This window comes from Rhipicephalus microplus, chromosome 1, assembly GCF_043290135.1.
Source record: "Rhipicephalus microplus isolate Deutch F79 chromosome 1, USDA_Rmic, whole genome shotgun sequence".
NCBI classification, from domain to species: Eukaryota; Metazoa; Arthropoda; class Arachnida; order Ixodida; family Ixodidae; genus Rhipicephalus; species Rhipicephalus microplus.
This window is the reverse complement of record NC_134700.1, coordinates 63719778-63735802: the sequence shown is the minus strand read 5'-3', so window position 1 is coordinate 63735802 and position 16025 is coordinate 63719778. Positions and strand designations below refer to the sequence as shown.

The window sequence follows — 16025 nt, the reverse complement described above, 5'->3', positions numbered from 1 at the left end:
GATGCTCATCAAAGCGCGGCGATGCTTTCGTTGCCTAAAGCAGGGCCACATGGCAAAAGATTGCAGAAACCGGTTCAAATGTAGGAAGTGCGCCAGAAGGCGCACAAAATCTGTTTGCGCATCCGACATCAGAACGACAGTATGGTGATATTTGTATCGGTCAATCTGGTGTCCAAGCAGGCAAGGTCAGTCGTAATGCTGCAGAGTCTGACAGCCACCATATTGGACGTCAAATCATCCGGTCGCTACCGAGCACTTTTGGATGGTGGAAGTAAGCGGAGCTTCATTACAACCAAAGCTTATGGAAGACTTAGAAGCGAACTAATAGAAGAGGAAACGTTAGCCATCGGTGTGTTCGGGGGCGATAACATAAGGAAAACCATGAAGAAGGAACGCGTATCGATTCTCCCTGCAAACCAGAAAATACCGATTTCAATAGAGGCGCTGGTGGTGGACACGATATGCACTGAATGCATTCTGGTACCAGAAGAAAACGTTATAAAAGAAATGTACAAGATGCACTTGGATCCGTGAGCTCTCTCTTTACAAGGAGTAGAAGACAAACAGATCGCGGCACTTATTGGGTCAGACTATTATTGGGATAAAGTAACTGGTACCGTGAAGCCTGTGTTCGAAAAGTTGAAAGCTGTCAAGACGAAACTGAGATGGACTGTTGAAAGACCAATGTCTACTGCAGCCGATGTTGCACAGTGTGCCAGTATTGCAGTCCTACGATTCACAGTGACCGAGCAACACATCTCGAAACTTTTGACTAAATTTTGAGATATAGAAAGCACCGGTATCCAAGCCAATAATGAAGCAACGACGGTCACCGAATCGGTGCTGACAAATTTTGAGAACAACATCAATAAGAAAAACAATCGATATGAAGTGGCACTACCGTAGAAGGAAAGGGTTACTCTGGGTGAAAACTACACAGTGGCACTCAAACAACTGCATAGTTTGATGAAGAAGCTTAACGAGTACAATGAGCTCTTAAAGCAATACGATGCAACTATTAGAATGCACCTCGAAGAAGGATATGATGGAAAAGTACCTACAAAAGAAGACCAACCAGTTGGATCCCGGTATTATATGCCACACTGAGCCGTCTTACCTGAGGACCGATCTACTACGAAGGTACGCATCGTGTTCGACGCTGCGTCTCACGAATTCGGCATGAAATCCTTAAACGACAATCTAGAAGCCAGCCCAAGTCTAAATTCTGACGTAGTGACGCTACTGCTTCATTTCCGACGCTACAAGATAGCTATGAATGCTGATGTTGAGAAGGCGTTCCTTCAAATCGGCCTGCAAGAACACGTCAGAGATGCACTTCACTTCTTGTGGTTCAAGACTTCACCTCAAGTGGACAGTTCTCTGCCGGAAATAGAAGTTTGGAGAATGACGAGAGTGCCCTTTGAAGCTACTTCAAGTCCTTTCCTATTGACTGCTACCTAAAAGCGGCACTTCAGGTCCGAAGAAAATCGCTTTCCTTCGACAGCCCGGCTATTGCAAGACTCCATATACATGGATGATCTTATTGGCGCTGACACCATTGTACAAGCTATTCAAATGCATAAAAATATATTTTAAATCTTCAAAGATGCTTCAATTACCATTCGTAAATGGGCCAGCAACGACCCCGTTGTATCTGCCGTCTTCGTACAAGGAATCACTTCTTCCGAAAAATCACTTTGCTCACCTTCTGGACCTCTGAAAGTCCTGGAACTTTATTGGAACAAACAGACGGATACCTTTTCGTTTAGGCCCCAGGATATTCTACAGTTTATGGAGGAGCATCGAATTACCAAGTGCTTTGTGCTCCAAGCTGTTGCAAGGATCTACGACCCTTTGGGGTTTCTGTCACCCTTTAAGTAAGGGCGAAGATCTTCCTACAAGATCTCTGGAGGGAAAACCTCGGCTGGGATGACACCATGCCAATGAATCTGTCAGCTGTCTGGAAAAAATGGAGCAAGGAGGTAGCCATGCTACATGAGATCAGTATTCCCAGGTTCCTCGCAGTGGGCGGTGAAGGCGCTTATCAAAAGGCAGACCTGCACATCTTTTCCGACGCAAGTGAGTCAGCATACGGTGCTGTAGCCTACCTTCGTACCATCGACTCAAGTGGTACCGTCGACGCTATACTATTAATGACAAAGACAAGAGTTGCGCCGTCGAAGACGGTCACCTTGGCGAGGCTGGAATTGATGTCAGCTTTGCTTGCAGCCCGCTTACATGCATACATCTTCAAGAACTGCGACCTGGGCGCTGGTGAAGTAACATTTCGGTCCAATTCCCAGATTACCCTTTGCTGGATTTACAAGGACTTCGTTTCTTCGAAGGCATTTATACGGAGCAGGACGCAGGAGATCAGAAATTTGACAGAATATTATCGATGGCGATTTTGGCCCAGAAGAGAAAACCCTTCACATTCGCTAACTCGAGGCTTGACTGTACACAAACTGAGTAGATCACAGTTGCGGTGGTATGGACCCGGATGGCTTGCCATGTCTCATACATTATGGCCTGAATTCGGAGGAAAACTTGACCTCGAATACGGAAAACTCGAAGCAGCTGAGACAGGGCCAGAAATCCATATCCGCGCTGTTGACACGAGAACATCGATACCAACGCTGATTGATATAGAATGATTCAGCAGACTCACAAAACTTGTAAGAGTAACGACATGGGTTTACCGTTATGTTAAAAAGTTGAAGGAAAGCGATAGGTCTGCTGATGAAATTCAACAGGCGAAGTGCTACTTGATTCGCGTAGAACAGAAAGCTCACTTTGGTAACGAAGGCAACTGCGTCACAAACGAGAACCCGATTCCTTCCAAAAGTCCGATTGGACAATTAAGATTATTCCTCGATAACATCGGGCTGCTTCCGGTAAAAGGAAAAGTTCAGATGACGACGACTCGTATGGTTCTCGCCATTCAATCCTCCTACCGAAATACTCTCACCTCATTATTTTAATTAACAATCATGCTTACGAAAAAGTCTTCCACAGAGATGTACGAGACACACTGACTCAAATCAGAAAACAATACTGGATTCCTCAATTACGACAGCTGGTGAAAAAAACAATACGACAGTATGTCATCTGCAAAAGCCTACAGTCTAAACCAGTTGAGCAAGTTTCACCTTGTATGCCCCAGTATTATTGTAATCAAACCCCTCCGTTCCTTGTAAGGGGAGTAGATTTTGCGGGTCCACTTTACATCAAAGGTCATCTTCATCAGCGCTCTTACATCGCTCTTTTTACTTGTGCTGTAACAAGAGCTGTTCACTTGGAACTTGCTGAAGATTTGACGACGGCGAATTTCATTTGTGTACTTCGGAGATTCGTATCACGTAGTCCCACAATGTACGAGCGCTGATGAAGATGACCTTTGATGTAAAGTGGACCCGCAAAATGTACTCCCCTTACAAGAAACGGAGGGGTTTGATTACAATAATACTGGGGCATAAAAGGTGAAGCTCAACAGGTTTAGCCTGTAGGCGTTGGCAGATGACACACCGTCGAATTGTTTTTTTTTTCACCAGCTGTCGTAATTGTGTGTCACTCTGTCACACAACGTACAGCGACAATGCCCAAACCTTCGTCAAAACGTCCAAAGATCTGCAGAAGCTCTGGCGAACAATTCGGCATCCCGATGCGCTTGCACTTTTCTCTTCCTCGAAGATTCAGTGGAAATTCATTTGCCCGAGTGCTCTTTGGTGGGGCGGATTTTACGAGAGACTCGTACGTTCTGTGACGACCTGCTTGAAGAAGGTGCTTGATCGACGTTTCGTAAATCAGACAGAGTTCATTACTTTACTAACGGAAGTGGAAACAGTAATAAATTCTCGGCCTTTAACATATGTGCACAATGACGTAGATGAGCCGTGCCTCCTGTCTCCCGCAGATTTTCTCGTTGGAAGAGGACTGACAACGCTACCACCTTACGACCTCAAAATCATAACCGAGTCGGCCAACGATCAACCGAAGAAACTTTGGAGCAAGCGAGAAAAGGATTTGCAAACTTTCTGGTCTCATTGCTGAAAGGAGTTCCTCAATGAACTCAGGAATTACACATTCAACCAAGCAAAAAGAAATCTCATATTGAAGAAAGGCAATGTAGTTACACTCGGAGAAAAACATCGTCCAAGGCAACTGTGGAGCTTGGTTCACATAGAAGAACTGATCGGTGGACGTGACGGCATCGTGAGGAGTTGCTTTCTGCGCTTGCCCAACGGCACTGTTGTGAAGCGTCCTGTGCAGCTACTCTACCCATCTGAAGCCACCTAGCGTCATCTGTCGGCGCGGAAGACTGTTGTGATTTCCTTTATTCATCCCTCGCAGCAGAAGAGCCGTCATCATCATTATTGCGCCTCCTCACGAGCTGACGCTTGGCCTCGTGGCAGTGCCGGCTCATCCTTGTCTTTTTCTTTCTTCTTGAGTTACATTATTGCCTTCCATCTGGCAAGACATGTTTTTGCTTGAAGTGAGCCGCGCCGCTGCAGTAAGGCTCAGAGGTCCAACAGGTAAGAACGACGTGAAGTCATATAAAAGTCCTGCGCACTTGGCAAGCCTAGACTGCGCATGTTATAGTTCACGCCCAACAATTCAATTTTCCGCAGCGCAATTGCTTCAGCTAATCGAAAATTTAAAACGTATTGACCTCTCGCGCAGCACCCAATGCAAAACGCTGAAGGAATCCGCACACACCAGCAGCTGTGGCGGCGTGGCCGGATACGTGAAGAAGAGAAGGAGAAGCGGTTGGAGGCAGCGCTCCTCGTCTCCGAGAAAACGGTCTATAACTTAGCGATAATATATCTGGACATAGACAACGCAGATAACATAAATAATACTTCAATGTAGACGATATCACACCGGTATACTCGTTTATTTTCATACTGCTGAGACTCGATATTTAAATAGAATTCATGTGACGTTTATACCACTCCCCAATCCCAGACCTGCTCGTTTCAGCCTCAGGCGCGAATTCTGTATATCACAACTTGCCCACCAAAAATCAATTACATATAGGCTGACTCGCACATCACGGGAAATTCGGTAGACGTTGCATGAATAAGACACGTATCATGCATCGATGGAACGTTTATTCTTTTCCAGGCCTAAATCTTAGAAGTGCTTCTAGGATAAAGCACGCGAGCATTGTTTGTAGTCATTCGCAACAGGTGTGCGACCACCTTGATCAGCAGAGCCCGATTTCCCACACATATGGCGATTTTCAACAAGAGATAACGACAAACCACCCTGCGGTGAGTTTGAAGCATTCTTAGTACTGGGCCTGTAAAAACCTGCGCCACAGACTCACCCAAATTGAGCACTTTCAGAAGGCGGAAAAATTTGTCTTCCGCGGTCAAGTCTTGCGGTGCCCTCTTCGAGCAGTGGTACTTGATAAACGGGTAGCATCCTGTCCGCAGAATCTGCACATTGATAAAAAAAACGATGAAACAATCCGGCAAATTCGATGTCTTGCGGAAAGTGGTTTCATTTGGCGAGTGCTGGATTTTTTTAGCTTCGATTAGATAAGTGCTACGACGTGTTTAATCGAAACATAGTGCACATTACGGTGCGACGATGTGAATATCACACGTAACTTTTATAAGCGTATTCCTCCGGGGTCGATCAACGCTCGATTTTAGCGTCGATCAACGCTTGATTAAATGCTATGGTCTGTAGACCCTTTCAAGCCCATTCTAGAGGCTTTTTGTGCACTGCTCACAAACATCACTGTACGCTGTAGCTTGATGTTGAAAATAAACTGAAACTGTATAAATGAAAGTATAACTTGCTGAATCGCATGAATAGAAGCGTAATCTATATAACACTAAAAGCGAAGCCCACACTGGAATCGCACGTGACGTTCACCCGCCATGACGCCTGCATCATAGGCGGACATACGTATAATGTTAATAAAATTAGATAGCAAGCACTGCAACCATAGTTGACGTTGCACGACATTACGCCAGCATAGAGTCTTTTTCAAAAGCATATTTGAGGCCTCGCATGCCTCTTGGCAGAATAACGACGCAGAATGTTTTATTTCAAGTCCCGCTGGGATAATAGCTATCCCTATTTTTTTGCATTCGTCGGGTAAACGCTGCCAATGCTAGTTTATGTTAACGCGCTCACACTTGGTTTACCAATATCTGTTCTCGCCGCTCCCGAGCAGATCATAACTGTGGAGCATACCCGCACACCGTGGACTATGGTACACGGGTATAAGACACGCACGTTCGGAGGCAAGAGTTTCATGACCAACCCGAAAAAAAAACTTTCACGTTATTACGGTAATGACCTGGCAATCATATTCGTCAAAGCCTCTCAACTTTCCATACAAATTTTGGTGTACCCCAAGTTCTGCAGGCGTTCAGGTGTGCACCCAGACTTAGACGGACGGACGGACGGACGGACGGACGGACGGACGGACAGACAGACAGACAGACAGACAGACAGACAGACAGATAGACAGACAGACAGACAGACAGACAGACAGACAGACAGACATAGATAGATAGATAGATAGATAGATAGATAGATAGATAGATAGATAGATAGATAGATAGATAGATAGATAGATAGATAGATAGATAGATAGATAGATAGATAGATAGATAGATAGATAGATAGATAGACAGACAGACAGACAGACAGACAGACAGACAGACAGACAGACAGATAGATAGATAGATAGATAGATAGATAGATAGATAGATAGATAGATAGATAGATAGATAGATAGATAGATAGATAGATAGATAGATAGATAGATAGATAGATAGATAGATAGATAGATAGATAGATAGATAGATAGATAGATAGATAGATAGATAGATAGATAGATAGATAGATAGATAGATCACATGTGGGACAGAACACATGGGTTCGTCAGAAGTCCTGAGAGTAGGTAGAATAGCCTTTTGTAGCTGGCTTGGAGCAGACAGAAAGGCTTTTTGCGCAAGTTTGGAGCAGTCGGAGCAGATGTTGTCCCTTTTTAGAGTACGCCCCGCCGCGGTGGTCTAGTGGCTAAGGTACTTGGCTGCTGACCCGCAGGTCGCGGGTTCGAATCCCGGCTGTGGCGGCTGCATTTCCGATGGAGGCGGAAATGTTGTAGGCCCGTGTACTCAGATTTGGGTGCACGTTAAAGAACCCCAGGAGGTCGAAATTTCCGGAGCCCTCCACTACGGCGTCTCTCATAATCATCAGTGGTTTTGGGACGTTAAACCCCACATATCAATCAATCAATCCTTTTTAGAGTACATGTGAAGCCACATTTGTCCAACGCTGCAATAAATACTAAGCCGCCTCGTCACATACAAAGCTCAAATAGGCGACCAGTAAAATGGGCAATCGCAGGGAACTATGGGATACGACGGCTTCCGGTTCGACGCACCACGCAGGTTAGCAGCGGCACGCGCGCATTTTTGTACAGCTCCGTTGAAAAAAAAGCCTCCCTGTGCGATGTCAGTGCTTTAAAGTTTTTTTTTTGTTTTTGCTAACCGTGACTGTGATGATGACAAGCTACAAAAGCCATGAACAACAAGGAAACTTTTTTATCGCACTAAAATGATCTTCAATGCTTTTATGCTGCTCGGGGGTACTGTCAGTTTGGCTAGCAGATTAGTCGATGCAGAAAACAGTTTTCATTGTATGATACGTTACTGCTGATAAAAAAGTCACCAATTTAAAGATCTCAGGGGATGGGGATGACTGTAGCAGTGTGCTCAACGTTCATTTCGGGATCGCTGCTTCGGTTGATATCGTCAGTCGGTCGGACGTCAGTCGGTCGGCACGGTGGCACATAAACAATACAGTAAGACGTAGACGGCGGCGAATAATCGAAACCCTGCGCTTTTTTAACGCACTTGGTCAAACTGTGTGCCAGGACGGCGCCCAAAAGAACAAGATAACGCAAATGGACTCGTCCGGCACTTCGTGTCAACTTACTCTTGAGTGAAAAGTTTGCGTTTTTTGTCATATATATGAGACTAATGGCTGGCGCTCTTCTCGTATGAGAAGTCGATTTCACCCGCGCGTTCCCATAATATGTTTTCTGGGCGGTTGCGCGACAATTTATTTCTCAATATAATATTCGCAGCAAATTCATGCGTAAGCTTCTTTTTAGTGTGGAATACATACGTATCTGTGATAATGGTTTTCGAACACTGTGGCTTTAACGTTCCGTATTCAGAGGTTACCTGTCACTGTGTCTCTCTTCACAGCCGTAGCCTACCTCATTTTCTTTCTTCGTTCCATGATAATCGATACACGCCGTTTGCCTTTCACGCTCGAGTTAGAGCAGCCAACGGCTCAACAAGCGATCATGGTTTATCAGAACGAAGATAAACGGGCGACCACGCGCGCGTATCCCGATTAGTCGGAGGCTTGCGGCGAACCGGTTCGCCGTCGCCTACTCTTTTCGAACCGGAAGCCTGTAGCAGACGACGCATCCCACAATCCCTCGCTCTTTTACTGGTCACCTATTGATAACATGCGCGCGCCCATCGTACGTTCTACTTGCGGGTAAACTCGTGCGAGCGGGGCCGGCGAATGCGGTGGCTGAAAGAGAGATATTATGAGCCGGTCCATGCCCGTCGATCGGATAGCGCATGCAGTAGCATCACACCGCTAGGGAGCAGGGTCGTGGCCAGAAGTGTTTGCGGGAGGGAGGGAGGTGTGGTGGTTCAACCATACCTAATGTATGTTTGCGCGTGCATTTGTATGCGCACATATATTTTGTCACGAGGTCGTGACCTGCCGAAGACAGACGACCTTGTGTTGGGATTTAACTGTTTATTTGGGCGAACCTGTGCCCAGTAAACGGAAAGTCCGATTACAGTAGCAGTCTTGCACAGATAGCTGTGAACGCAGCGTCGACCGTCGATCAACTACTGACAAGGGGCGAAGTGCGTCGCCGGTTATACTCTTGCCATCGAATGTTCTAGCGTTATCGCTGGCGGTGACGTAGGTTCCAGAATAATCTGTACAGTTCGAGGAGTGGGCGTGATCTTATCGAAATGATCTACTACAGTCCTGAAGCTTCTCAAAAACTCAAGGCGCGGTTTGCGCTGTGAATTGTGTAGTGTATTGGGGCGATAAGAAAACTTGAGAAATGGTTGATTGATTGATTGATATGTGGGGTTTAACGTCCCAAAACCACCATTTGATTATGAGAGACGCCGTAGTGGAGGACTCCGGAAATTTCGACCACCTGGGGTTCTTTAACGTGCACCCAAATCTGAGCACACAACTTGAGAAATGGAACGTGGCATTACCCCCCTCTGAAAAAGCATCGTCCCGAGGCTTTAACTAAATATGAAGGTAACACAATAATGCAAGAAAGTACAACAAATAAATTACGATACAACAATAATACAAAACAACATTGTTTCAGTTTGTTAACACGCATAAAACGGCTTGAGGCACGCGACATGGACGACTTCCGGTCGTGATCGGCGTCGTTGAGAGTTCGTGATGCCCTCCGGGACAACCTCGTAATCAAGTGGGCCGAGACGTCAAATTACCCTGTACGGTCCGAAGTACCGTCGAAGAAGCATTTCACTTAGTCCACGTCGGCGTATCGGCGTCCACACCCAAACACGTTCACCGGGCTGGTATTCCACAAAGCGTCGTCGGAGATTTTAACGGCGGCTGTCGGTCATCTGTTGATTCTTGATACGGAGACGCGCGAGTTGACGGGCTTCTTCAGCGCGTTGAAGGTACTCACTCACATCGAGGTTTTCTTCGTCGGTGACGTTGGGTAACATGGCATCGAGCGTCGTTGCCGGGCTCCTTCCATAGACCAATTTGTATGGAGATATCTGCGTCGTCTCCTGCGCCGCTGTGTTGTATGCGAAGGTCACGTACGGAAGAATGGCGTCCCACGTCTTGTGTTCGGCATCGACGTACATTGCCAGTATGTCGGCGATGATCTCGTTTAGCCGCTCGGTGAGGCCGTTGGTCTGTGGGTGATACGCAGTCGTCCGGCTGGCTGGTTTGTCTGGCTGTATGCCAAGACCGCTTGAGTAAGGTCAGCAGTAAATGCCGTTCCTCTATCGGTGATAAGGACCTCCGGGGCGCCGTGACATAGGACGATATTTTCGACGAAGAACTTGGCCACCTCGGATGCACTGCCTTTGGGCAGGGATTTTGTCTCGGCGTAGCTGGTGAGGTAGTCGGTAGCTACCACGATCCACTTGTTTCCGAAAGCCGACGTCGGGAACAGCCCCAGTCGGTCTATACCAATCTGCTGAAATGGTCGGCGAGGTGGTTCAATTGGCTGCAGAAGTCCCGCTGGCATTGTCGGCGATGTCTTGCGTCGCTGACAGTCCCGGCATGTACTCACATAACGAGTGACGTCGGTGGTAAGACGTGGCCAGTAGTACCTTTCTTGTATCCTCGCGAGCGTGCGAGAAACACCAAGGTGCCCTGCCATCGGATCGTCGTGCAGTGCCTGCAGGAGTTCTGGTCGCAGAGCTGAAGGCACCACAAGGAGGTACTTGGTTCGAAGTGGTGAAAAGTTTTTCTTTTGGAGAAGACCGTTTCGCAGGAAGAACGACGCAAGTGCGCGCTTGAAAACCTTCGGGACTTCGGCGGTCCTGCCTTCGAGGTATTCTATTAGGGCCTTAAGTTCCGTGTCGGCCCGCTGTCGTTCAGCGAAGTCGTCAGTAGTTATCGTTCCCAAGAAGTAGTCGTCACCCGGGTCGTCAGGTGGTGGTTGGTCGGCAGGCGCACGAGAGAGACAGTCGGCGTCGGAGAGTTTCTTGCCGGACTTGTAAACGACGGTAATGTCATATTCTTGGAGTCTCAGGCTCCATCGCGCGAGGCGACCTGAAGGGTCCTTCAAGGTGGCTAGCCAACACAGGGCGTGGTGGTTGTTCACAACATTGAAAGGCCTGCCGTAGAGGTAGGGGCGAAATTTTGACGTAGCCCAGATGATGGCGAGGCACGCCTTTTCTGTTGTGGAATAATTGGCTTCTGCTTTGGATAGCGATCGGCTGGCGTAACTATTAACTCTTTCAAGTCCGTCAGACCTCTGCACAAGAACGGCGCCAAGACCTACTCTGCTTGCATCAGTGTGTATTTCTGTCTCGGCAAATTCGTCGAAATGGGCAAGTAACGGAGGCGTGTAGAGGCTATGTTTAAGCTCCTGGAAAACGTGTTCCTGCGGCGTTTCGTACTTGGAGTACACGTCAGCCTTGGTGAGGTTAGTGAGTGGATTGGCGATGCGGGCGAAGTTTTCCACAAACCGCTTATAATAGGCGCACAGGCCCAAAAATCGGCGCACCGCCTTCTTGTCAGTGGGCGGCGGGAAGTCGGCGATGGCGGCTGTTTTCCGTGGATCGGGACGAACGCCAGACTTGCTAATCACGTGCGCCAGAAACAAGAGCTCCTCGTACGCAAATCTGCTTTTTCCTGGCTTCAGTGTGAGTCTGGACGTCTTGATGGCTTGAAGTACAGCTTCAAGGCGCCGAAGATGTTCGTCGAAACTTGAGGAAAACACGACGAGTCGTTCAAGTACGCAAGGCAAGTCTGTCACTTCAATCCTGCCAGTACTGTATCCATAACGCGTTGAAAAGTTGCAGGTGCTGAGCAAAGACCGAAGGGCATCACCGTAAAGTCGAAGAGGCCGTTCGGTGTTATAAACGCCGTCTTCTCTCGGTCTCTTTCGTCGACTTCGATTTGCCAATAGCCAGTCTTGAGGTCCATTGACGAAAAGTACTTGGCGTTATGGAGCCGATCAAGTGCGTCGTCTATTCGTGGGAGAGGATACACGTCCTTTCTTGTGATTTTGTTCAAGCGGCGATAATCAACGCAGAAACGTAGGGTTCCATTCTTTTTCTTCACTAACACCACGGGGGATGCCCATGGACTCTTGGACGGCTGGATGATGTCATCCCGCAGCATTTCATCAACTCGTCTCTTCATGGCCTTGCGTTCTCGCGTCGAAACTCTGTACGGACTCTGACGGGTGGTCTGGTATTTTTTTCCGTTATGATGCGATGTTTCGTGATTGGGGTCTGCCGAATTTTTGATGACGACGAAAAGCAATCTTCATATTGCAGGAGCAGGGCCTTGAGCTGTTCTTGCTTATGGTTCGTAATTCTGGCATTGACGTCGAAAGCTGGGGGGGGGGGGGGTTGGTTCCTCTGAGCAGGTTCCGCTGAATCGGAGAGGGCGAAAGCACTGGTGGCTTCCACAATTTCTTCTATGTATGCGACCGTTGTTTCTTTGTTCACATGTTTGAACTCATTGCTGAAATTCGTGAGCTTAACCGTTGCTTTGACTTCCCGCAGCTCTGCAGTTCCTCTTGCGAAGCAAATATTTCGGGTGACCAACAGATGCTGACTGCCTTCAACGACGCCTTCCAAGTCAGGTGATTTAGGAGCGCCGACTGAAATAATGATGCTAGAGCGATCCGGAATGGTGACTCCTTTATTTTCCAGCACATTCAAGACATGGTTTCTCCGATGGAGGCGGAAATGTTGTAGGCCCGTGTAAGAACCCCAGGTAGTCGAAATTTCCGGAGTCCTCCTCTACGGCGTCTCTCATAATCATATGGTGGTTTTGGGACGTTAAACCCCACAAATCATCAATCAAGACATGGTTTCCTGACGCGCGGCGGTGGTGCTTCTTCGGTGGATAACGTTATCGACTTTGTACTTAGGTTGATGACAGCACCATGGAGGCATAAGAAGTCCATGCCAAGGATGACATCTCTCGAGCAACGCTGTAGGACTACGAAGTCTGTAGGATAAATACGGCCGATAATGGTGAATCTCGCTGTGCAGATTCCTACAGGCGTTACGAGATGACCTCCGCCTGTGCGGATTTCACGGCCTTCCCAAGCTGCCCTAACTTTCTTCAACTTCGCGGCGAACGACACACTGGTGACGGAATAGTCGGCTCCAGTATTGACGAGAGCGGTCACACTGTGGCCGTCGATAAGAACGTCGAGGTCGCTAGTTCGCCGTCTCGCGTTACAGTTAGGGCGTGGCGTCGGGTCACGGCTGCATCGGCTTGTTCCGCTGCTTCCATGTTGCGTCGTCAGGTCACCTTCGGTAAGTGAGGTTTCGGCGTCAAGGCTTTGCCTCGTTGACGTTGTGTTTGGAAAGCTCCGTCGCGGCGTCATCGTCTTCGGAGGATCTTCGGTAGTTCGTCGCACAGCAACCGCACCTCCATCGGTTTCTGCCCTTAGTTTCCCGGATACGGGCTAGGAGACCGGCCCTGCGTTGGGCTAGAGTACTGCCGGTTGTGCGGTGACATGTGGCAGCTGGGCGACGGTGAACGGAAAGGACTTTGTGGTGCCCATTGAGTTCCTGTGAGGTAGTCAGCGATGTCACGTGGCCGTTCTCCTGGCTGCGGACGTGGTGCATTGACGGCGAAGCCACGCAGCCCCATCTGTCGGTACTGGCAACGGCGGTATGTGTGCCCGGCCTCGCCGCAGTGGTAGCAGAGCGGGCGGTTTTCCGGTGCACGCCAAACGTTCGTTTTCCTCGGCGCACTGTGCTGGCCCGCTGGCGAACGGTAGGACATCAGTGGGGTAGGGGCGGCGGTGGCGTCTGGCGACGGAAGTGCGACGGGGCGGCATTTTGGCGTGGACAGGGAGGAGCGTTGTGGTGCACTGCAGCGGCGTAGCTCATAGTTTCCGGCTCGGGTAGCGGTGTTTGGGGAATTCAAAGCTATTGCCGAACTTCTTCTCGCACAATGTCGGCGATCGAATCCACTTGAGGTTGCGCCGGAGGCAACAGATTGCGCAGCTCTTCTCGCACGATCGCTCGGATCATTTCCCGCAGGTCTTCAGAGTCACCGGCTTGAGCAGCAGCGCATTCTGGAGTCAGCGGACGATTGTACTGTCTGGTGTGCATGTCCAGGGTCTTTTCAATAGTGGCCGCCTCGGATGCAGATTCTTGGACGGTGTTCGGTGGATTCCTCATTAGTCCCGCGAAGAGCTTCTGTTTGACCCCTTGCATGAGAAAACGAACTTTCTTCTCCTCAGGCATGTCTGGGTCAGCGTGACGGTATAGGCGGGTCATCTATTCTGTGAAAATGGTAATATTTTCATTTGGTAGCTGAACCCGGGTCTTTAGTAAAGCAACGGCCCTCTCTACGCGAGTGACGCTCACGAACGTTTGCAGGAATGCGCTGCAGAAGACATCCCACGTTCAGAGCGTGGACTCCCGATTCTCGAGCCAGATTCTTGCAGAGCCTTCCAGGTAGAAGTACACACGACGGAGCTTTTCTTCGTTGTCCCAGTGGTTGAGGGCGGCCACACGGTCGTATGTTTCTAGCCAGGTCTCCGGGTCTTCAAACGATGACCCATGGAAAGTTAGTGGTTCCCTGGGTTGATGCATGACGATCGCGGGCTGGGACGCTGCGGTTGTCATTGTCGCTGCAGTCGAGGTCATGGCCTTAGTCTTCCGCGCCTTGTCTTGTAGAAGCCCATACTCCGGCGGTAGACCTTGCTGTCGGCGGCTTGTTCGCTGCTCCTGGTTGGCGTCGGTGTCTTCTCCGCGGCGTCGGCTGGGTTCACGGCTTGACGGGGGCGTCCGGTACATGCACGAAGCAGCACTTCCACCAGGTGTCACGAGGTCGTGACGTGCCGAAGACAGGAGACTTTGTGTTGGTATTTAACTGTTTATTTGAGCGATCCTGTGCCCGGTAAAGGGAAAGTCCGATTACAGTAGCAGTTTTGCACAGATAGCATTTAAGAGAATTTTATTTCCGGATATATCATACACAGCTCATGTGCACACATAAAAATGGACAATGGTGAACAATGCGTATGTACAATGCAAGCTGTTATATACAGCGAAAGAACTTGTAACGTATGCAGTGACGTACAATGCAAAAATTGTACAACAATTGATTGATAATGATTGATCGATATGTGCGGTTTAACGTCCCAAAACCACCATATGATTATGAGAGACGCCGTAGTGGGGGGCTCCGGAAATTTTGACCACCTGGGGTTCTTTAACGTGCACCCAAATCTGAGCACACGGGCCTACAACATTTCCGCCTCCATCAGAAATGCAGCCGCCGCAGCCGGGATTTGAACCCGCGATCTGCGGGTCAGTAGCCGAGTACCTTAGCCACTAGACCACCACGGCGGGGCGAAATTGTACAACAAATACAGGACAATCATGACATCAAGATGATTAAACTTAAATAAACAGTAAGGCTATATGAACAAACAAGGGGAGGTCATTCACAGTGTAGCATGATATTTTGCATTCAACTGTGAGGACAATTCCCTCTCGCGCTCAAGAACAATATTGCACAAAAGGACATGTTTCTAAAGAAGAAAAGAAAAATACACACTGTAATGTCACAGTGGTACAAGCTCTAGCCCACCTCCTCAATAGGAGAGGTGGGCTAGAGCTTGTACCACTGTGAGCCAAGTGGGCGTGATTTTATCGAAATGATCTACTACAGTCCTGAAACTTCTCGAAAACTGGAGGCGCGGCTCGCGCTGCGAATTGTGTAGTGTATTGGGGCGATAACAAAACTTGAGAAATGGAACGTGACTATATATATATATATATATATATATATATATATTGTAACCAAGGGCGGCGAGGCGGCAGCTGTGGGCCATGGGCTGGACAGCAAGGAAGAAGAGGTAGAATAGAAGAGCTTGCCCACGCTGGTTCTCGAACGCGCAAGAAGTAGGTGGTTGTGCTTGCTCTAGGGTTGTGGCCTAAGTTTAGTGGTTGTGGTTTCTTTGTCTTTATTAGGTGTTCCTATAGTGCTTTTACAGCTAAGTAAGCGCTTTTAGCGCTAGAAAAAGCACTCATATGCCGTTTTCTTCACCTGGACCAGGGGCTTTCCTCTGGTCTGCCTCAGTTCCGCCACAGGAGATACTAATGGATCAGTTTCTGCGCAACGGCATTCCCGCAGTTCCTGTGGCGCTCGTCCCTAGCATTGACGGCTTTATTCGGATGAAGAATCCAAAAGTAGTCCAGGCGGAGCTGCGACGTCTCACTTCCACAGCATCACAGAGG

General features: G+C 48.5%; 1 protein-coding gene across 4 annotated transcripts in view; it reads right to left on the bottom strand.

The window, feature by feature from the left end:
* The window catches only part of LOC119177992 (uncharacterized protein C15orf61), a 274591-nt gene that overhangs the window by 98224 nt on the left and 160342 nt on the right, over positions 1–16025 (bottom strand). For all 4 annotated transcript variants that reach the window (XR_012886072.1, XM_075873469.1, XM_075873433.1 and 1 more), the window contains one exon: positions 5330–5441. Coding sequence is in view for 3 of the 4 variants with exons in the window: in XM_075873469.1 (XP_075729584.1) it covers positions 5330–5441 (112 nt within the window). In the remaining variant the exon portion in view is untranslated. The remainder of the gene's footprint in view (positions 1–5329; positions 5442–16025) is intronic.